General features: G+C 38.8%; 1 protein-coding gene across 3 annotated transcripts in view; it reads right to left on the bottom strand.

Annotated features, from left to right (window-relative positions):
- mnb (minibrain) overlaps positions 1 to 22,862 on the bottom strand; it is a 145,184-nt gene extending 122,322 nt beyond the window's left edge. For 2 of the 3 annotated variants that reach the window (XM_022079645.2, XM_087349512.1), the window contains exon 1: positions 21,257 to 22,862. In XM_022079645.2, coding sequence (XP_021935337.2) covers positions 21,257 to 21,392 — 136 coding nt within the window. In that variant the 5' untranslated portion in view covers positions 21,393 to 22,862. The remainder of the gene's footprint in view (positions 1 to 21,256) is intronic. The other variant, XM_022079643.2, reaches the window with a different exon arrangement.
- Between the last annotated feature and the right edge of the window lie 1,094 nt (positions 22,863 to 23,956).

Genomic DNA, 23,956 nt, shown 5'->3' with positions numbered 1-23,956 from the left:
GCGAAACATTTTTTTCAATTTTTCCTGATGCAACCGATTACTGTAGAATACATTATCAGTGATCCTATGATTTTTTGCCTATTCTAATATCTACGATTTCATGTTAAATTGTGCGTCGTCTCGCTTGGCTTTACCTTCTTGTGTAGATGGATTTTCCATTTTAGGTAAAGGCAAATTTTCTCCTTTGCCTGCCTACTCGTTGTCTCGTGAAGGCATGTAGGCGCTGTGATGGAAAATCAACTCTTTACCTCAGCAAGCTCTACCAGATGAGGGCAAAGGCTTCGGCAGCTTTATCGACGGACAAAGGGCATCTCCCCAAAAGGCATTCTCTAGACCAGCGACTCTCCAACTCTGAGGCAAAATGTGATAATATTTTTTTTTAAGATTTCTGTCTTCTGGGTTATTGCGCCGTGTAGTCTGGTAGATTTTCACCAACGTTTCAGATGAATTCATCGCCCTGATGACGGAGGCAGCATGACCTCTGAAACGTTGGTTAACATCGACCAGACTACACGGCGCAACAACCCAGAAGACAGAAATCTTCATACTCATCGCCCTGATGACGGAGGCAGTATGACCTCTGAAACGTTGGTTAACATCGACCAGACTACAAAGCGCAACAACCCAGAAGACAGCAATCTTCAGACTCACCGCTGTGAAAACCTCAAATCCTACATACATATTTTTATTCGCAAAAGAAATTACAACGCAATTCCCTCGACGCAACTTTCCAAAAACCCCAGCTTTCACTTTAGAAACTAATTCATTTCCTCCAACGGACTTCACTTCTCCTTACACCGTATTCGTTGGCGGAAGAGTATGTTGTGATCTGTCCCGTCCCACCCACCGAATTTCCAAGCAAATATCTGATTCCTTCCGTTTCTGTCAGAAATAGGACCCACATTCCGTTATGGCCTTTAACCCACACACCAATGAGTCGGGCCGTCCGTTTGTGTCGAAGGTGACGATTCCTTCCTCCCAACTCTCTGGTCTGAGTTTACAACTCTAAAGGCCGGTCATCAGGTCATAGTAGTGAGTGAAACGTGTCTACGTTGAGGAGTGCAGTAATTCTTCGTGCCAGTTTCTGAGTAAATTCAGTGTTATTGAAAACAGGAGTTACTGGGCTGTGATTATCAAATAAACTGATATTTCCCAACAATCAGAATGGGACGATTTCTAAAAGGAACGAATTTGCCTGTGTCATTAACTTCTAAAATATTTCTTGACTCGTATTGTGAATATACGTTAAACAGCAGTGTTCCCTTCTGCTAACCCCGTAAAATCTACGCCGATGATTGCCTGTCAAAAGTATAATTGAATATGTAATAAATATATATATATATATATATATATATATATATCCATCAGTGGCGATGAAAATGCTTACTAGAGATCAATTAGCACAAAATGGCCCTTTATTGGGCTGTTATTGGAATGCAGTACTCCCACTTATTCGCCGTTTAATTAAGTGTACCACGCAATATCTGTCATGCAAGTGCCAAATGGGTCTGTTAGTTCCAGTTAGATGCGCACGACTCTCCTTACCGGGTACATTTACGGAATAAAGACCCCTCACTTTCAACTTCGCGGACACGTGAAAACCACACGAAGCTCTGACATGGCGGCGCAGTAATAGAATTCCTACAAAGATCGAATCCTTTGCTTTGTAGTTACACAGAGGAATAGCTGTGGAATGCAAATCCAAAGGCAGTTCCGTGGTCTTCCGTTCATTCAATTTAGAGCACGTGTAACTGAAATATACAGCCGGAGGGCCAGAAAAGGACAGGAAAAATTTAATCTGGCTTCTGAACATGTTATGATATTAATAATACCGCAGTCTATCAGTTTTTACTTTCTGCTTCATAGTATAGAGAAAGTATTATAACGGCTCCAAAAGAGATATTGGTGGGAATTTCGGTTTTGAAGTCCCTAGAAGAGCTCACGCCATCTATTACACACAAAATATTATCCTACAGTCGTCGCTCAAGTTTAAAATGGGGGCTGTCAGTGTGTATTTCGACACAATCAATCAACTACTTGTGAGATATTCTTCATTTCGTCAGTTACTAAAGAAAAATGAGAGTTCAACGCGACAGAATCTCAGTTATTTACTGACTTAAGGAAAGCCTATGATTCAAAATACTATACTGTGTGTGAGCGAAGAAATGACTAGACCTCCATCATCAGGGAAATGATGGAGGCATCAAGGACCTCTTAAACGCTGGTAAACTTTGACCAAACTACAAGGCGAACAACCCAGAAGAGACATCTTCTAATTTCAACCTATTTAAACGGTAAGAATGTGTGTCTCGTGTACAGAGACATAATTTTCATCGCCTTTATAAAATAGTTAAGTTCCTTTCATTGCTTTTATACAGCGATAATTGACTAGCATCGGAAAAACCATGATCGCGCTTGTAGGTGGGTCATGCAGTTTCTGCCTGGAGCCGAGATGTAGGCGTTGCGTGTAACCATGCCAGAGAACGCACTGTACTGTATAAACCATAGACATTACCGATATAGGATATGCTTCCTATCTGTAACCCTCCTAATCCTTTGATCCCCTTGTCTTTCATATGTAATTGACGTGGAACGCATTGCCTCCCTCAACTGCTACATGGGGTTAAACACTTTGCGAAAGATCAGACTACCTCGACCAAGATACAAATCCAGACCCGTTGTACCACATCCCTGTCACATCATTAGCGCCCTGTGATCAGTTGGTGGAACGGCGACAAGACACAGAATGGAGGGTGTTTTTATTACCTGCACAATACTAAAGCATACAGGTCGCGCAAACAGACTTCATGTGGCTGCCAGACGGCGTCTCTCGCCCCACCCCGCCAAAACCTATGCCGTCTAGACGATCAATACGCACGCAACCCCGACCAACCCTCTCCACACTCAACTCTTCTTGGACAGCAGCGCCATCGTGAGACCAAAGGTCGTATACTGCTACCAAAAAACCTTACAACTGGGCAAGGCACACAGCAAGCAGGAACATGAAAAATGCGTACAAAATATCGACGGAGGAGACCTCTCGGAAGATCAAGACATAGGCGACAGAATAATATTAAAATGGATCTTAACGAAACGAGATTGTAATGCGTGGTCTACATTCCTCTGGATCTTTTAAACACTGTAATGAATCTTCAGGTTCCATAAAAGAGAGGATCTCAGTAGTTGAGTGACTATTAACCTCTCAAGTACAATTCAGCTCCATAGACTTAATTTATTTCAATACAGTTTACAAGTGGTTTTGGTTTTGTCAACGGAAATATTCAGTTTCGGTAAATACCATCTTGGCAAACAGGAATACACGTACATTCGTACGTGTCATAACAAACGATTAACATCATTGAGTGCTGTTAACTTTTGAAAACGCATGCCAGAAACGAGCGCTTTCGCTAGCAAAGCCTATGAATAATTTAAAAAAAAACATCTAGCTCCCAATGTGAGTTCTGATTGCGGACGCTGGATGATTAACTGTGGAAACAACTTCTCTGACACGAATGTGGTACGTATAGTTATAAAGACTGTATATGCAGAATCAAATATGTTGCAAATCTGTTGGTGAGATATCAACGAAGATAACCTTACACGTGGAGCAGGCATCATGACGTATGTTTTGCTGATTTCAGCTGACGCAAAGCCCACGAACATGCATGCATGAGCGCACGCACACACACACACAAGTGACATTAAATGGATCCCAGAACCCTGCTCGATGTAGGCCGAATGAGGCCACACTGCTGCTAACACGTGTTTTGGATTATGAGGTCTGCGGTATAAGAAAATATAAAGTAGAGTTTCCAGCTACACTTTTCGGTGTTCATTTTACACGAAGAATATTTATGGCTTGTGAGACATTATTTATATATATTTTTTAATTTTCAACAAATATTGAGACTGAACTGCCACCTTCTCTGAACGAAACACCATAAAAAAATCTTAATATAAGTCTAATACAAGGGTGATACACACTCGTTTCGCAACACACACTTTGCATAGTTACGTCACTGATGACACTTCATCTATAATAGCCGTCACCAAATTGCATACTTCGTCACGAAAACACTTCACAAACAAACAAACAAAAAACACACGCCCTTTCAGAGCGGTTTTAATAACACAGCGGTGTCTGCTTTGATACACTGCTAGTTCTGAGCTGTCTTCACTCGCCTAGACGTCGCAACGTTGTACGGTTTTCCTGAGCCCGTGAATCATGGAATTTTGAAACGGCTACAACATTTTACACAACAAATGTTTTACACGAAGACAGAGTTATTCTTGCATAAATTTTGACAAAAGCCTCAGAATACAACAGCTTCGATACAATATCAGTTTAAAATATGCAACCTAAAATACAATTGGATGCTGATAATTGCAGAACCATGGAATTTTTCTCCATTCCAAAACAATAAAAAAAACTGTGGAGGGGAAAGAGGGGCACTTTGAAACAAAGGAACATTGCAATAGCGCCATTTGTCTCTTCATTTCTGTGAAATACAGAGCGCCACGGCGAATGGTCAAACTTGTGCAACGTTGATTTCGAAAGCACTTAGTCAAAATTTATCTGTTTCGTCCGTCGTTTCTCTGACAATTTCCTCAAGGTTTAACGTATGGTAAGTAAATTGTAGTTATTCTTTGAAATGTCGAATAGCTAGCCAACGTTTCAGACAGTATAACGCTGTTAAATGTAGTTTTAATTCACGCTTTCTTCTTCTTCTTCTTCTTCCCCTAACCCATCATTTACGTATGGCGATCGGTTTAGTCTACGCGGGTGACGTTGGGGTAGGTTGCAACCTGTATCGGGACTAGTCCCTCACTTACTGTAGGAGTTCGCTGTCATAAGCTGCTTAAAAATATATATTCAAATGTTTTAATTATTCAAATACTTCGATGAACAAATCACGGTATTTGTGAATGTAGCAGAAGGGAGTTATTTACACATTTTGAATACAATACAGAGAAATTTTATTCCATTATTCTTCTCATCGCACATTAAAAACAACACTACACCCAGCGTCAGGCAAGGTACTTAGACTTGAAAAATAAAAATGAAGCTTAAGTAAACAATAAAATCAAGAACTTTGAAAATGTACCAAAAATGTTTAAACACCATTTTGCACGCTCGGAATACGACAATCGGTCAATGTTCGTTCCCATAGTTACACTGTTGACACTATTACAGAGAAAATCATACATATGAATTAAACTATACAAAGTTTGTGTATTTGTTGAGTGTTACTGGCAGCTCAATATAATAATATTACATGCTATCCTCTTAACAGCTTCTAATAAATTCGTGATTAGTTACAGCAGAAAGAAAACAATGTTTAAATCTCGCGTATTTTTACTGAGACAGTAAACAGTGTGTAATTTCCTTGTGACTAAGAAGTACGTAAATAATTCACAAATGAATCTTACAATTATTCATTCGCTGTGATTAAAAGACTGCGATGTTGCTTAAAGTTTGGATTCATAATTTCGTAGTCACTGTAAATTTCACCAAGAACCAACTTTACCAAGATTATTCTTATGGACTTTATCCATACTGTTCTACTTTAAACCACGACGTTTCGGAAGCTGGTTCAACTTCCGTCTTCAAACGACGGATTAGACGACAAAGCCCTTTTTTATTCCAGCCCTTGATAAAGCAAATATTATAGATGATAGTAGGGTTTTGCCATCCCACCGGTCACCTGAAGATGGAAGTAGAACCAATTTCCGGAACGTCGTGATTTTAAATAAAAAAAACATTCTGGCGATGAAGATCAACAGAATAATTACACACACTGTCCCACACTATTGTCAGAAGCCTTAAAACTCAATCACTCGTGTCTCAACGTGTCTCGTAGATCAATCTTCCTGCACTAAATTTTTAACCTACATAGACCTACCGATTACATAGTAAAAATAACAAAAGAAACACGACCTCAAATACGCAAGCTGCATACGAACACTCAGCAACACGTTTTATACATTGGTTTTTCATAGAAAGAACGTTATAATTGCAATCTCAAAGCTGGGACTGAACTACTTCAACTTTCCAAAAACACGCTCATATACACATAGATATACTTTTTGAATGTATTAACACAAACTAACGATACTTATTTCTTGCAATCAGCTTCAAAAAATTCAAATCGAAATAATTTCACCATTTAAAATTCAAACAAAATAACATCAACAAAAGGAAATAAATAATTAATTATTCCTAATTAATCGCCACTACCACACCACTTACCACATAATAAATGTCGAACACACTTTTTTCCTTAAATTTGCTTAAAAGTTCGTTAAAAAAAGGTTTATTTCATGTAGTGTAAAAAATCTACAATTAGCTGCTTCAATAAATCAGATACGTTCTACTTCTACACAGTAGAAAGACGAGGTTTAATTACGCTAACAACTTTTTAAATGTCTGTTGGACAATTCCTTAAGACACGTAGGTAAGCACAAAAACATCACTACTCAGCGTTCATTTTAAACGGTTGGAAAACAGATCGCAAAATAAGTTAAAAACGAAACACACCTACAATTTTATAACCTGGTACCTTTAACAGTCCCTCTACGAAGGAATTATAGGTTCTATAATTTAAAACAGGTCATGATACCAGTTCACGTGTATTAGACGATTCATAACCTCAACATAGGGTAACGAAATGGGACGTATGTAAAAACGAACTACAAAAAGTAATATGCGTGATCAAACATGACCGTATTTCTGCAGCACATGGCTGACCAATTAACTGCCAGTATTTATTCAATTTAAACAGCGATAAAATAAAAATAAAACGCTGACCTAGTAAAGAGACAGAATTACGGAAACAAGCATATGGAACGTAGATTTGCGTGGGCCACAGTACTTGATAGAAATCTACATGCACCCCTCCCTGTCTCGTGACCTCTTCCCTATACGTTAACTGCATTATTTTTAATCACTTTGCCACACTACGATAATAACGCTTGAACCAACAAAATTTTATTTGCGGTCATACTGATTTTACTGTTATTCAGTGCTTTATATAGAAGTAAATCATTGCTCTCTTTCTTACAAAACATACATTCATGAAGTCGACAGCTATGTTCAGACAAGTATGGCATTCCAACTAAATACTCTAAAGGCTTGGAATTCTGTCTCGCTTTAAGACAGCGTCCGTTAAGATGCCTTCACTCCTAGAAGACGTGAATGGACAGTTAGCCAACTACCTCCCTCGAGTCCAAAGTGCCAAACGCTTTTGAAATTGGCTAAAGCGTAAATTTAAGGCAATAAAATAACAGGGGATAAGGGCTAAGCAAGCAGCATGCAGAAAAGAAAATATATTCATCCAAAATTTTGATCAAAGCCTAAAGGGAAGACACTACTCGAGAAAACCAGGCGTAGATGGGAGTAAAATATAAAACAGATATTACAGAAATAAAATGAGGGGGTGGGTGGGATTTATCTGGCTTGGGCTACGCTTAATTTATAGAAGCTCGTACCACGATCAGAATTCAAACCTGCACACCCAACAGCCACAGGAAAAAAAAAATACAGCAATCCATTTCGACATTAAAGATCAGTACTAATCCAGCATTACGAAGCTGCACCGCCCAATAGCATAGAACTGACGGTTGCTGCTGCCAATAAACAAAATAATTCAAATGATGATAGTGGTGAAGATACAACTTTGCCAACTGTGGGATAACGGTATTATAGTAGCCGCCAACAAATTGCATACTTCAAGGTCGTAGCAAAATCTTACAGCGTTGCAAATACGAACAGCGAAGACCAAGACGGCTCAGGATTCGTGGCGTATCAAAGTTAGCAACGCATTAGAGGTGACTTCCGGCCGAGCGGTAAGGGGGGAGGGGGAGGAGGTGAAGTCCTTCCGTGGCCTTCAAGCACGCAATTTGGCTGATTTTCAAAAACAGCAGTAAAATTTGAACACGGACCACAAGCACAGCGCTGAAACTGCAGCTGGTTCAAACGCACGTTGAATAAGGGTCCCAAAGCGCATCTGGATGGCGAATAGAGAAATTCTTTCGGACTGTCTGGAACTGAGGAACCGAAAGAGATGGGGTCTTAACCTCTCATTTATTTGCTATCACAGACGTAATTCTAGGCCTCGTCTACCTGAGCAAGCTGCTGTGTCCATGAAAATGTGGAAACGTTTGTGTAAAGCAAATATCTTTAAACCACAACATGAACAGACAAAGTCATTCTCTCAGCTCTCTGGTTAAGTGAAGTAAAAGCGGCCAAGTGTGACGAAACCAGAACAGCCCGCCAACTCGGTGGGATAGATGCTTCCACAGGGTAACGAACCCGGTACAATACTCCTTCAGAAACATCCACCGGGTGACTGACACATGAGGATGCCGAGTTGCAGTTTTAATTGAGCTCACATTTCGCTCGCTTGGCCTTGAATATTTCACCGTCACAGAAACTTTATCATTCTGCTTCCAACGCGTAAACTTCATTTCTACAAGAGAGTGAAATAACTAGTCATTAGGAGACTGCGTATAACTTCCCTGCGCCCACGACGAAGTAATAAAACCAAGTTACTGTCTTCTTAGTAGCTAATATGCACTACGAACGCCCAATCAAACGTGGAGTAGATCTGCACACGCATTCAAACTGCGTTCTTTGTTATTCTGTCCTTGATGTTCATCAAATCTACAATGTGCATGAGACTTAAGGTTTTCAAGGCTGTGAAAAAGTGCATGAACGCTGACAAGAGACTACACGGCCATACAACCTGCGTGTTTTCTCGTATTCTCTGACAAAGGTGTTCTAAAGCCTAACAAACAAGGCGTACAGTGACATTTCAAATCCCCATCATGCGGTGAAATCATCGCAGTTACGATGGAGGACAAAAGCGACCCTGAAACGTCGGTAAACTTATACCAGACTACACGGGGCACGTTTCCAGAAAACAATCACCTTATGTGTTCATTACCACACAGAAGCACCAAGACGCATACACTATATGCAGTCAATTCTTAGAAATAAGTGACTTGTGGCTGTCGTCTGGGTTGTGACACCGTGTAGTCTAGTAGACGTTTACCGACGTTTCAGAGGTTCTTGCCGCCTCCATCTTCAGGGCGAGGAGCTACTTCATCTTTTCCTATTCTTTTTTTTGGCACGAATAAATGTACGGGCATCAAACTGCATGGACTTTTCTTAATAAAAATAAAGAGAATTGAACCCTGAGATAATATTTTGTCCATGGGACCCGTCATCAAGAACTGTACAAGATTTCTCTGGGCAATTTAAGCTTCATTGTCTTCAACTATGATAGCAGTAATTGAAAAAGATGTGATATAAGGAAATTAAATTCATAATCACATTCTGTAGCAAATTCAACAGTAAAAGTGGTCAAATATTCTGGTGTTGACCGAAAATTTCAATGTTGACATTCTGATGAATATAACAATATATAATTCATGCATACCACACACAGAAATCTCTCTTCAGTATATATCAGAAAGCAGAGTACTAACCACTATCTAGCGGCAATAGGCAAAGTTGAATATCATATTTTCAAAATAGATAATAAAACACAAGAGGCAAAGTGCAACGAAAATGGAACGAGTCAGGAGGTTAAATTTCCACATCGGCATTCAGACCGATGAAAAGCGAAATGTTTGCGCGTATGAATGACAGGCTTACTCCGTGATATGAAGAACGCAAGCAACATGCAGCCGATGCTGTAATCTGGCTTATATGCAGGTCACGACATCCAAGGAATGCAGTTTAGCAGCAACTACCACATCGTAATTGGGTATAAGGACCTTCTCTGGGAGTCGTGTAGGGTAATGAACTGGACAAACATTAGAATGTTTAAAACCTGTTATTTTGGCAGGCAAGTTATATTTAAAGTCGCTTAATGTACAAGAACTGCATAAAATGCAATATACCACCGAATCATACGCATACAGAACAGTTAATTTCTTAAAGACACGAATTTCTCTAGTTTTCAACTGAAGGGCAAACCGTTGCAAGCACAACGCAAACTCATTTCGTAAGATTAAAACACATACGATAAAAATCTGCGTGGAAGAACGTAAGTAAACCACTTATCCACCTGCTGTCTGGCTAAACTCAAACGACTGAAAAGAAGGGCAATGTATTCTAAATCTATTACATTTTACCATAACAATTATAATTATTTCTGTTGCAGCAAGGATCTACAATCCACAAGACAGCCACCAGCATATAGTTTCACTACGTTTCGGTGGCCCAAGAGGGACGAAGTAACTAAAACTGCACAATTCAAATTTAAAATTTACAATTAAGATAATTAAAATATCATTTGATGTTCCTCATCGAACAATCGATTTACAATTGGAACATCGATCGATTGCTCGATGAGGAACATCAAATGATATTTTAATTATCTTAATTGTAAATTTTAAATTTGAATTGTGATTAGACGGACAAAAACCGAATAATTAATTAAATACATAATTTCACAATATGACGCAACTATATCATCTTATAAAACTGCACACTAATGAGGACGTCTAAGTTACAATGTTTGTGACGATGATGCGTTTCATCGCGTAAAACTGTTTTGGGCATTGTACGTCTAAATTTTAAAATCATAAAATCACAAAGTTCCGAAAGCTGGATTTTTCTATCGTCATCAAGTATGTTGAAACCCCTGTTAAACTAGCCTAAGGTAATAATTTAGTCACTGAATAAAGTCGAAAACAATGCCACACCTCATAATTTGTACTCTTCAGTAAACTATTAGAATGATCAAATAAATACGATATGGACGGAGCATGCAGAACGCATGGAAGAAATAAGGAACTCATACAGAATTTGGTTGGAAAATTTGAAGAGACCTACTTGGAGGCCTAGGCAAGCTAAGAGAGAGTTCTAAAACGGATCTTAAATAAACAGGATATAAGATTTAACAGGAGTCGTGAGTCTTGGGATAGGAACGAATGACCGGCTTTGTGAATATAGTAATGAATAATCTGATTCCATAAAAGGCGGATTTCTCCCACTAGCTGAGTGAACACTCGCTTATCAAGGGCTGTGCTCAACGGAGTTGTTATTCCAAAGCCTCTGAACGTCTGGAAACATTGTCGAAAATTCTTTCAGCAGGCAAAATCTATTTGTCGGGACATGTATTGTGTCCTTCGACGAATTTTCTGCCCAAACTCAAAAGTTACAATGTTTTACTTTGCTGTGAGCTGAAAAGGAACGTTCAAATAACACGAGGGAAATAATTACGCACCACCGTCGACCAAATATTTAGACACTACTTTAGTGGAAAAAGGAAAGAAATTAAAAACAAAGACAGGAGTGGGTTTTGTAAAAAATGAAGTTACCATGGAAGATAAAGGACTTAAAATGAGTACCACTCGTCTGTGTATTTGTGTTGTGTTTGTGATTGCAAGTGTACAGTATAACAGGCCTGCCAATGGTGAAGTGATTCCTTTATAGGCAGGTTTTACTGAATTTTACAAATGGCAGAAGCAAATACGACAGAAACTATGACTTCGGATGGTCAAACAAACGAAAGGGAAATAAACTTCTTCTTTATCACTTAAAATTAATTTACAACTAAATCTACATGATCCACGTCTGCCGCAATTCAGGACAGAGTCCTCAGACATCTTTAAGGCGTCCATTCCCTCTTTTCAAAACTGCATTGCCCCCTCTCTACGACACAATTAGCATCCAACTACTCCCTCGTGTAGTCAGAGGTGCTTGCTACCGCCATCACCAGGGCGATGAAAATGTAGTAAGTACGCACCTCTTAAGGTGGCGACTGACTTGTAACATTTGCCTGTAATGTAACGTGTTACAAATCGAGCATTACACAAGTGAAGACAGCGAACGGAGCCGCTCGATGCGAGCTGCTCACGCTCGCGGGCGCTCCATCGTGTTGTCGGTTTTTTCGCGAATCCCTTTGAGTGTTACATTACAAGTCAGTCAGTCAGTCGAGCGGCGTCGTAACGAGCATTCACGAGTTCTTTAGATAAGAGTAGCGTATTAAATGAAACAAAGATAACACAACCTCCACGTCCGACATATTGAATGAAATGAATGGAGCACACATGAGCACAGTCGAGCCGAGCGTTCAAAACGAGCATTCGATGCGCCTCACCAGTTGTGGTGTAATGTAACATGCTCGCCGCGAATGTTACATTACGAGTAAATGTTACAAGTCAGTCGCCACCTTTAAACGTCTGTAAATTTCCACCAGACTACATGTCGCAACAACTCGAAAGACTGCCGTTTTCAACGTAAGTACAGATTCACTCGGCATTAGACGGAGTTAAGTTTCACGTTCCGTTCGCTTTAAACCCCCGAGGAAACCGCCCGGATACCCACTAGACCCCAGAGACTGGCTTGACGCGGTCACGAAGCAAATAAATGCCTGCCCCTGTAGTGTGTAAAGCCCGCAGCCTATCGCTATCAAAAAAGTGTCATGTATCTCGGCTCCCTCGACAATGTACAGAGGACCAAAAATGAACAAACGACATCGACATAATTACAGAGACTAAATTAGAACAAAAATCTAAAATGAGGCGTTGAGTCCCCCCCCCCCCCGGCAGATACCATGAAACCTAGGACTACTGCTACTTATAGAGCTTAGTAGCTAGGTGCTGGTACAGCATTTAGACTGTGCCGCGTGCATTATAGGCAGGCAAGCTACATACCAGAGTCAAAACATTGTCGCCTAGACGTCGGTCGCTGATCTGCCCGAACTTCCAATGCTGAACACTACAATGAAGGGAAAAAATGTTCTGCGCTCTAATCTCTTCCCCGGCATGGCTTGATCCAGCAACGCCTTCTCAACACAATTCGCAGATCAGCAGAACATCCGCGGGTTTTTCCGAGGACCCTACCTGCCACACACTAAAATACTACAAACTCCTGTACGTGATATTAAAACCGAAAAGCCGTCATAATCCCACCGAATATCGCTATTAAACTCATAAGTTAAACATTCGGCGCGGAAGTCTGAGACACTGAGCGCGTAAAATAAACAATAAATAAATGCCACACAACTGCGAACTCCAACAATGTCTTATTCTTCAACACTCCGCCAGCAAAGCCACTAAATGCAGCAAATGGGAGAAGCAATATAGATCGTGATCTACAGCTGTAGGCATGCCATAATACTACACGGTGCAACAAGTCAGAAGACCACAATCAATGTTTACATCGCCGTGAAAACCTCAAACCCTACAAGAAGCAGCAATGTTCAACACAGACGACTTGGTCCGTAAAAGGCATCTACGAAGGTCAATATCTACAAAGTCTCCCCACCCAAGCGCCAAACTTGTTGTCAACGAGGGGAATTGAAACTGGAAGGAAATCTTTTGTCGTATGATTGGAAACACTGCTTCGGCCTGGTCATACTGCATCTCAAGGTCACACAGTGACACTGCGAGTGTGGTTCAGTTGTAGTCCATCTGTGTCGCGCAAGACAGGCGTAAAGACTGTTACTAACGTGGAGGTTCACACCAAGTCTGAGCAATATTAAAGCCCAGTCTTGAAGCTATTTCCACAATCGTTTACCTAGTTTCCAAAAATCATTTGAGGGCGCTCAATAGTTTGTTCGTTTGTAGATATGGATGGGCGTCCTCACCTGTCTACATTAACATTTGTTCGGCTTTTTTTTAAACATCTCGATCCACCCGCACACAGGGAACTCCAAATCTCTATTCTCCACTAACCTTACATTACAGACAACCAAATACCTAGCCGAGTATTGAAGCACGTGGCGAACATTCCAGCTGGCTACTGTAACATATTTCAAGATAAATATGTTGCGTAATTCTAAAGAGCTTAAACTTTGACATCGCAGGTTCGAATCGCACTCTGAAAACGGGCCATATATAAACTACATGAGATTCTCGTGTCAATCTGTGATCAAGGACATAATAGAAGAATTAAAATTCAGTTCCAGAGATATTAAATGGCGCATGTGAACGTGATGAGAATAGAGGACAAGCATTCAACGCCCAAAGAGTACTACCCTACGTAACTAGAGTACAGGCATCCCAAACTCGAAAATTCTTGCCTCGTCCACGGGGAATTTGTGGTGGGCAAAACTGTATTGGCCCAAGCATTCTTGGAATTCCTCTTTATAGCTGACATCATTCAATTTCCCCCCCCCCACCCCCAAGAAACACATCACCGATGTCATGTTGAAAAACCTTAGCCTGTTACACAGAATCAAACAACCATCTAAACGAAATTGTAACACAAAAATGAAGAGCTCGGACGTTTAATTTTTCATAATATCACATATTAATCCAACGCCACGGTCGAGTGAACGGCTTTGTAATTGGGAAGTCCTAGATTATAAACTCGAGCCGGAGACTAACTAACCTAATGTATTTCATGGTTTTCCTTAGACGTCCCATGTATATTATGGTACATTAGCTCCACGTCTTTTCCAATGTATCATTCACAATTCAACCTAAAAAATCTACATTACCTACGCAAGGGAAAAAACGCCGTTAAATAAACCAAGAATAAATTCGAAATTACAAACAGCAATCATCTTCTTTTGTGTATGCATCAAAAATACGTCCGAAAAATATTTAGTGTTCCCGAAATAAAGGTATGTCAGCCTACAACCCCTTGCTTTGGCATTTAAATTCATTGTTTCCTGACGCTTTGAGACCTCTTCAGCTTTCATTCTCTTGTTCCATCTTTTACTCCATCCCCTTCCATCATTTCTTTCTTTTCCTTCTAATGATCTTTATCCACTACATTTTTAGAACGTTAATAGCTACTAGAGTGTAATTTTACTACGTTCTACTGTGTTATATGACGCACAGTTAAACACGCTCCTAACTACAATACAATACAACCATCATTCAGGATTAACATCACAAAACCCTAGATATGGTATTTATGCCACAATTAGCAGAGCCGATGAAATAAAAATGGAGAAAAGTGGTATAAAGAATACTCTGCTTATAGCTGTAAAAGGCCGTGTTCGGTAACATGAGATGTGTTTGAATTTAATTAAAATTATTCCTCAGCTCCACGTCACCTTGAACGTCCTCGGTGATCTCGAATTGACCTACTGTGTCGTCAATAACTTGTGCACTATCTGTTGTATCAATCTATCGACATGCGCTATAAAACACGACGGGTACTTAAATGTTTTAAAACGTTGAACAGATGACCTTACCTGTAACCATCTACGCAATTCACTTAACATACGATACGCGTTTTTATGTGAATAATTCTATTCCTTCATGCCTTCGACTTGCTGTTACATCTTACTAATTATATTCTCCCTCTTACAACCAATTTTTCACAAACATTTCCGATGTTTTTTTTAAATCGACTGTAGTAGTACAATTTATCACTTTACCTTCATTTATTATGACAAAAATTCTTCCCTCCACTTTCAAATTTTCAAATATTTGAACAGCATATATTCTACATGTTCCTCTCCAACCACTGGAGACGTTCTGCTCTCTCGAAATCTCCCCCAAATTCTCTCGATTTCCAGGCGCCTGCTTTCCGCCATGCTGCTCCGCGAAAGAAACGATAGTGGCCTATTTCAAAAAACCCAAGACAAGATGTTCGCTCATTGGGCCGAAATTCGACACTGTAACATTCAGACTATAAACCAGGTGTGCCAACTATTCAACAGCGATATTCGAAGAACTATGATAATAAATAAAGGCCTAAGTTTTAAACAGATTTGTAAAAAATAAGTAAATAGTTGTGGACACGCTCCCTAGGTCCGGGAAGTCTTGGAAATCTGTAGATACATATTTACTATATTAAACGTCTGTTGATTAGGTACTCAGATTAAACGCTGTATAGCCATCGCAATAGATATTACAGAAAAAAAGACATGCATAACGGGTTTCTGCACTACGGTAGGCCGCTTGCTTGACATTCTATTTTAAGTGCGTCCTCACTACAATTCGAAACGTCTCTAGATCTCGTTATTTTTAGACAAACGCATATAACTCATGTCCTCGTGTTGTTGCCTCATCCAATCTACTCTTCTCCAATCAACACAACGCACGTCATTTAATGATGTATTTACATTTGCTATCGGTTTCTTGGGTCCACACCGCACTCCTACAACACCAATCACAATTTTGGTAATAAATATAAATCCGATGCTGAAACGGCATAACGTGTGCTTCGGTTCCTGAACATTAAAAGCTTCATGCTCTATCCACTCGAATCGGCTTTCATAACATGACGTTGCTTAAATCACCTATTTATGCTGCATGGCGTGGTGCCTAAGAACATGGGGCTAATTTTCCTTACAGGCAATGCCATTTAATACTATCCGTAAGACAACATTACGAGTATATGGAATTTGAAGATGCTTAAAGAAGAGAGAGCTGAATAAGAAAGATGGTATATTTTCTATGTCAAAATAAATTGTAACTGAGAAAACAAACAGGGCATGTCATACAGTGGCTACAAACAATTTAAACATTGGTCTTTCAGTTTGAAAACCTCAAATCTGATGGGTTGACAAAAACACTTGAAAATGTCTCAAATCTGTGCTCACTGGATCCTGTAAGTCGTTGTCATTGTTACGTAATGAATTTCACGAATATTATGCGTCATACAAATCGCCTTTACAGCTTATACTGCTGGTCTGTGTTGCAGACTCATATAACAATCCATGTGACCACTCGCTGTTTTCACCAAGAAACTTTAGCTGTAAAATTACAAATGTGTTTCTTTCCACAGTCACAATTAGCAAATTCAATGCACGAGTTTTTAATAACTTCTGTTCCAGATATAAACTGACAGTCCATTAAAATCAAAAACGTCCACCAATGCCTCGTGTCCAGAGAAAAAATTTGGCAATACCAGGTTGTGTCCATTACATCCAAAATCCTTTAAACTGAGGATATACTGTAATATACCTACAAAATTTCGGATAACGCATCAAACATTAATAAACTGAGAATCAAGGGCAGAAAAAATTAATAATGTTATGGGTATTCTTAGGTCAACAGCAAACTTTATCTACTCCCACTCACGTAATTAGTTTCAGGTCGACATACGCACACTACAAGGATATTTAATGGCGTCCTGGAGGGACAGATTTGAAACAGATATGAGTTATGAAGAAAATTTTTCATCATTTCCAGCACATTCAAGCAAATCACAAAACAAAGCTTTCCTTGTATTCCTGTGTAAGCAATTGTGAAATAAGATTGAGTGAAGACATGCCTCACTGCCAGCCTTTGGTTAAAATGGCTTCGCATGAACCATTAGAAATTCTTACCCAACACCCACTTCTGTCCCTTCACACTAAATCTCACATTTGAGTTACCAATTTATTTCTGCTGGTGAACAGGCGTCCACGACACTCGTCGATCACAATTTAAAGCAATAAAACCACTAAAAAAATTCATTCTCAGCTCATCCTTCTATGGCTCCCCGGTCCGTATTCCGTCCATGGCCTCCTCAATTCTCGCAACTGCTACCAAAATTTTACAAAAGGAACAAAACAATAAGAGAAAATTAACCAAAATGAAAACTGTTCTTTGAGAACTGACAGACATTAAATGCCCATTTCATTTTCTAAACATGACATTTCTTAGAATGGCAATTTTGAGATTTCAATTTTTAAGCTCTAAAAATCAAAAAATTACCATGAAATGTCACTTCAAAAATAAGATCATTAAAATAACTCAGATACTGAAATACTGTGCTCCTATGAGTTCGCAAGATTTTCACTTCCACAAAACAACATAAGTTTGTGAAATTTCAGGTTCTCAAGGAGCCACGTATGATGATGACTATCTTCTGGAATGTTACACCATGCAGTCTGGCAGATGTTTATTGACATTTCAGAGGTGCTTGCCACCTCCATCTACAGAGCGATGGAGGCACAATCATCTTCATTATAATCCAGTGTTTATAAATCCACGTTCAATAAGAAAAATTCAAAAAAAATAACAAGTCATTTCACTCAGGATACCGGTTATGGATGTGTGTTACGCACAACTGACAAAGCTGTCAGTAAAGATTCTAGACGGCGGAATGTTCTATTTCACAAATTCTGCTACAATTGAGAAGCTATCACAAGTACTTGTAAAGAAGCTAATACAGAAGAGGGGTAAAGGAAAACTTGGGGGGGGGGGGGGAGAGAAGAAATGAAAAATAATTTTCCCATGAACCTTTAACAAGACTTTTCCACTCATATATGTGCAAGACACTGAATAAAAATCAGCAACGGAATAATAATGTGACTATGATCAATAATTGAAACTATTTTAAAATTATTTTAAATCTGCGAACAACATTAACAATTATAAATGTGGACCATGATGAAATCAATAAACGCTTGCAATTATTTAGTTACAAAACTGATACTCTTCCATCCACTTTCCCAAAAAATAAACATCTTTATCATTTGCATCCAGGGATTAAGTCGAACAACCCGTTGCGAACTTCGGCTCCAGCTCTGCCTTGTGTGCGGGATGTCTCTTCTTCCTCCTGAAGTGTAATTTAATATCTGCTACGGCAATCATTCCAATCTCATTCTATCTAAATGTTGTAAAAAGATGTACATTTTGTCTTGGACAGAGTATTTATGCTCCTACTGTCTTATTTCTTGATTTGGTACTAGATCTTGTGTCGTGCATCCTTTCAATGACTGGAAGACTGATTTCTGCTGATGAACAACATAATAAATAACCATCTGTTTTGTACAGTTCTGGAACCTGGTATCTCACTTTGAGGAATTTTAGAGGGACAAGTTATTAGTACAGATAGTGGATGAAGTGATTCAGAATTGTGATCGTTAGTCCTAGTATCAATCTACTGCTAAGATGCAATTTCTCTACAGTTTTTATATGTACAGTAGATTCCGGTTAATTTGGCCATCAGTTAATTGGACCAAAATGTTCTAGTCCCGTGTCCCAATTAACTGGAATCCGCTGCATACTACATACTTTAAATTTAAATTCCAATGAAAAAATACGTTTAAGACAACCTGCATCAATCACATTAACAAACAATGTTGATAAACAGTGTTTGTAAATGTAAGAATGTACTAAGTGCCTGTAAACAACCTTAACATTCATTGGGGATTACTCTTTTGCAAGCATAAGCACGAATTATACACACACATGAAGGCGCAAATACTACAATTATCTACAAATGCTGTGTTATTACAGTTCAAGTCCAGGCTGTTATTTAAACTCAAGCATTTAACTGAAGTAAAAGGCAAGAGGATTGACAGGCTAGGAGGGATAGCAGATAAATATAAACTATTCAAACTAAAAATATTATTTTCCATTAGGACTTTATAGCTTCTTCTCCCAGTTCCTTTGTTGGTAATGTCTGGATCATATATCACAAGAGTTTTTTTAAATTTCTATGGCAAGCTAATGACAGGCAAAATGCACAGTTTTGTCCTACGTATTGTATGCCAACTGTCATTATAATAACTCAGTAACACTATAGGATCATAGTACAAATTTACCTTTGCAGAATAACATATTATGAACTGCAAAGAATATGAGTCAGTAATAAGAGAGTAACTAAATTCAAGTAACGGAATCATTCTCGAGAAAGTACGTCATTCTGACAATCATAAATTGTTATGAAAACTATGGGTACATTACCATGTTCAGAACAGCTTGCTACTGGACCTATCCCAAGCTACGTGAATCCAGTGCACAATGTCACAATCTGCTTATATACGATACATTTTTATATTATTTTCCCACCTTCACCAAGCTCTTCCTAGTGGTCTTTTACTTGCAAGTTTTCTGGCAAGAATTTCGTGTATACTTGATTTAATTGGCCAAGTTAATGCAATATGAAGATACCCAAGTGCAATTCAACTGCTTATGACTCCTATCCATTATGACCCCACTCACATGTATGAAGTTTCATATTTTATAAATCATCTACAGAGGTACTGACAATGAGAGTAACTTGCTTCATATATCTGTGTAATGAAGCACCAGTACTGGCAAATGTAACACCAAAACATAAGAAATTATGTTACATAAAATGTGAAACATTAAACCCCTTTCAAAATAATTACAAAGTAACTGTCTTACAATATAAATAACTGTATAAATGCATTTGCAGTTCCACAACACAGACTGTCAATATAAAGCTACAAGGTCCATTCAAAACGGAGGGATGAAAGAATGGGAAATGACACACATTCCTGCGTAACAACTAAAAATGATGAGAAATTAGAATAGATCTGGAATCTGTACTGCTTCCTCTCAACTGACCCTACAGTTACAGTATAATTTCGCTAAGGATTCCTTTATATGCTAGTATTTTACATGTTGGATCAATTTAGTATTGTTCAAAAGTGTATAAATACAGCCTTACCTCCATTCCTCAGTAACATAAAATATTTATGTTGTTAAGTCATGATAATAAAATAATCATCTAAGCTTTCAATTATGATATAACAGCTGAGAGCTATGCATAAACAAAAAGGTTAAACTGTTATTGTCTAAACATGCAGAAAAGTGTCACTGAAAGACTGCTTGAATTGAAACACTAGAAACAATGCTTCAGCTGACACAACACAGACAAGGGGGTACAATTTTCATCAGGTACAGATGGGTTCTACAACCTACTACACAATCAGTACCATGTGGTAAAACAATAATTGAAACAATATCTGACAATGGAAACATTCTTCCTGTAGCAAACTGTTAAAATTGTACTCCCATCCAAGAAAAAGGTTTTGTATTTGTTAGGTACAACATAAAATGTTAAAATGTGAACAAATTAACATATCCCTACTTTTGAACTTCCTACCAGAAATAAATATTCAGCACTGTTAAGTTTTGTTCTACAGCTCTTGATGACATACAATGCATATTGTAATTAATATAAATAATGTAACAGCCAAATGTATAACATATAAATAATTTTCAATAAAAATCATGCACAAATGTTGCCATCATTATCTTCTCTGTGACATAATCTGAATATAAATCAGCTGTCACAATCCTGTGTAAATATACAAAAGGCATACTAGTTTATTTATGATTCCATTTAAAATACATGCAAGCAAAAGTGGGTATGCTTTCTTGTGTAATTATTTTTTTGGTAATAATGTAACTGAGTGTAAATTAGTGCCATAATTATGTAATTTACATTTGTAACAAGTAGAAATAAGTATTGTATTTAAGCTATGACACATGCCACATCTTTGGCTTGTGCCTATGAATGATCTATGGAATGTAAATAAATTCTATTCTTTACATCGGCCACTGATAGAAAAAGACTCTCAATTAAACTAACCTTTTGCTTTCTGCTTCTCCATTAACATCAACTGTTCGTGCTTATGCCAAGCATCAGGACGTTTGGCTTGCACCACCACCGAGCTGTCCATTGCCCGTGTGGCCACTGGCGATACCTCCTCATTCAAGAGCACCATCGAACCATGAGGAACGCTGCCACCAAACTGCAGGTTTGGATCCAGAATTACAGTCAACACGTTTTCAGTTCACAATCAGAGCTACAGACACTAAGGCCTTATAATCGGAATGTCACCCACTACCAAACTACTTGGTGAGTCCTCTATGGAAAACTTTCTAAATTGGCTTATATTTCAGTTATTTCCATGTAGCACTGTCTGCACATCAAAATGCAAGAAAATATAAAATATACCTTTGAAAGGTAATATTTCACCGACCTTGAAGTTAGATTCATAAAATTACTTGAGGCAATATGAAACTGCACATTATCATTATTATTCCTAGCTCCATATAAAATGTAAACAAACCCAACATGGGTGCAGTCACTTAACTCACTTGACTTGGGGTAGGCCTATGTAAATCATTCCATCACAATCATCATTGTACGTAATCAATTATAAAGAACTTAATCGTTTCCTCATGGGCACTGGTCTTTATCCTATGTAAGGACGGCTTCAGTTTGTCTGAACGACCAAATTGTCACAGAAATCAGCAGTCGCAGCAAAAATCATTCTCCCATATAGCACAAAAGTTACTTTCAAACACGGTTAGTTACATGCAGCGTTTACCTAATATAGGTATAATTCCAGTTCTTGATTAATCTTTGAAGAATAACAAACACTTTAATCTGAGAATTCCAAGGTAAAACGATTACGGTTTCTTCGGCCTCGATCCTTAACACCCCATCTGTTATCCACACACCCCCGAGACGGCTACAATGGACTCGCCCACTCGGGTCAAAAGCACGGGAAGCAAAATATCAACAGAACTGCCGCCACAGACAAGTAAATATTGCGCGATAACTCTCTAAAATTCGTTTGTTCTTCTGGAGTTTAACAACATCCTCACTAACAATATGTTTACTAACAGAATTAATCAAAATAAACATTCACTTCACTTCATTCGAGCTACTACAAATTGTAGGTGCAAATTCGAGGCTTCCCACACCATGTATGACACCATTTCCAGCACAATGAAGGTGTTAGAACTGGGATATGCATACACCATGATATCCCCGATGCAGACAATCTTCAATGTCGCAATCTAGTTGAACATATCATTCAATGATCCATACTACGAGCCATTAACGAAGAAGCACGCCCCACAGCATAGAAATCTTCAAACATGGCAGACACTGCACTAAACTGGCGTGGTCGCGCACGACAGTGGATCGGGGTCCCGTGATTCCCTCGCTGCGTAGCAAGCGAGCGCAGAAAGCTCTGTGCAAGCCGCTATGACAATTCTTGCAGCAAGAGAAATGGTCGTCACCAGGTTTATTATCTTTGAAATCAGTAGTGATCTGATTTTAACTGCACAAAAATACTTCTAACGCACAGATGTTACACGTACACTACTCAATATTCAAAATTTATTGACTAAGCGAGGCGTGGCTTTTAGCAAAATACTGGCGTTGATTGATGTGTCTGATGTGTCTCAACAGCAACCAAACTGTCTTGTTTCCTCGATTCCCATTGGCTTCTTTTACCTTGTGACATCACGAGTGGAAGCGTGCTGCCAATGAAAATACAGTTTACATTTAAATTCACGAAAAGTATCCCTAAAGGATAAATGCATCATGTCCTTCTATTGGGTGAATGAACGCTGAAACCATCACGTCGCTATGTGAGGAAACAATCACCATGATTGGCTGATTGTGCATACTTTCAACCAATCGCAATAAAGGCGCCATTTAAATTCCTTTCTTGAGGGAAATGGAAGTGACAATTTAAAAGTTTCATCAACTTACATATATCAAAATCTATATGTAATAACGCTTACAGTCCAGTCTATTATTGTGTATACGGACATTTCGGCTTCATACTTAATCTATCACCTTGTTGGTGAAGACAGTACTTTGTTTAAGGCAATGAAAAATGAATACGCACAGATTCCTTTCCGTACAAATCCACGTCCTCCCCTGCGCGTGGGAACAGTGACAACTAGGTATGACGTCACGGTTTTAGTGACTGGCGAGATTGAGTAAATAATCAGAGTTTAACAAAGTGAGTTACAATGTATGCAATTGGAACAACTGCAATTAAAATCATGTGCGTTACTGAAAGACAAGACGGCCACGTGCCAAAATGTGTTTCTCATGAACTTGCAGCTTTCATCACTAGTATCCCCTGCAATAATACTACTGTCCAATGTTGTGGTTTTTCCATTTCATATACAGCGTATTCCTTCTGTTCTTCGCGCAGAACATCCTTCTTCATTAGCACTATGGGTGTAGACGGCGAGTAAAGTTCTCGACCATGAGCTACAGCCATCTATTGACCACTCAGAAACTAAGGGACATTGGCGCGGAAGTAATGACTAAATGGTGATGTCTAACGCGTAAAGGAATGCAGAAATCTCATATAGAACTGCCAGTTTCTGGTAGTAGAAGCAGGAAAGACGAACTTCTTTTTTGGCAATGTTAAATCACTGTTTTGCAATGCCATTTGTATGACCTGTTAATTCTGTAACCAGGTAAAAAATGCACTAAAATAAGCCTCTTCTAATCGGAATTGCAATCTGACAC

This window comes from Zootermopsis nevadensis, unplaced genomic scaffold (assembly GCF_977971745.1).
Source record: "Zootermopsis nevadensis isolate Lab colony 2312 unplaced genomic scaffold, Znev_1.0 Znev_ptg000016l, whole genome shotgun sequence".
Lineage (NCBI taxonomy): Eukaryota > Metazoa > Arthropoda > Insecta > Blattodea > Termopsidae > Zootermopsis > Zootermopsis nevadensis.
This window is presented reverse-complemented; position numbering and strand designations above follow the sequence as displayed.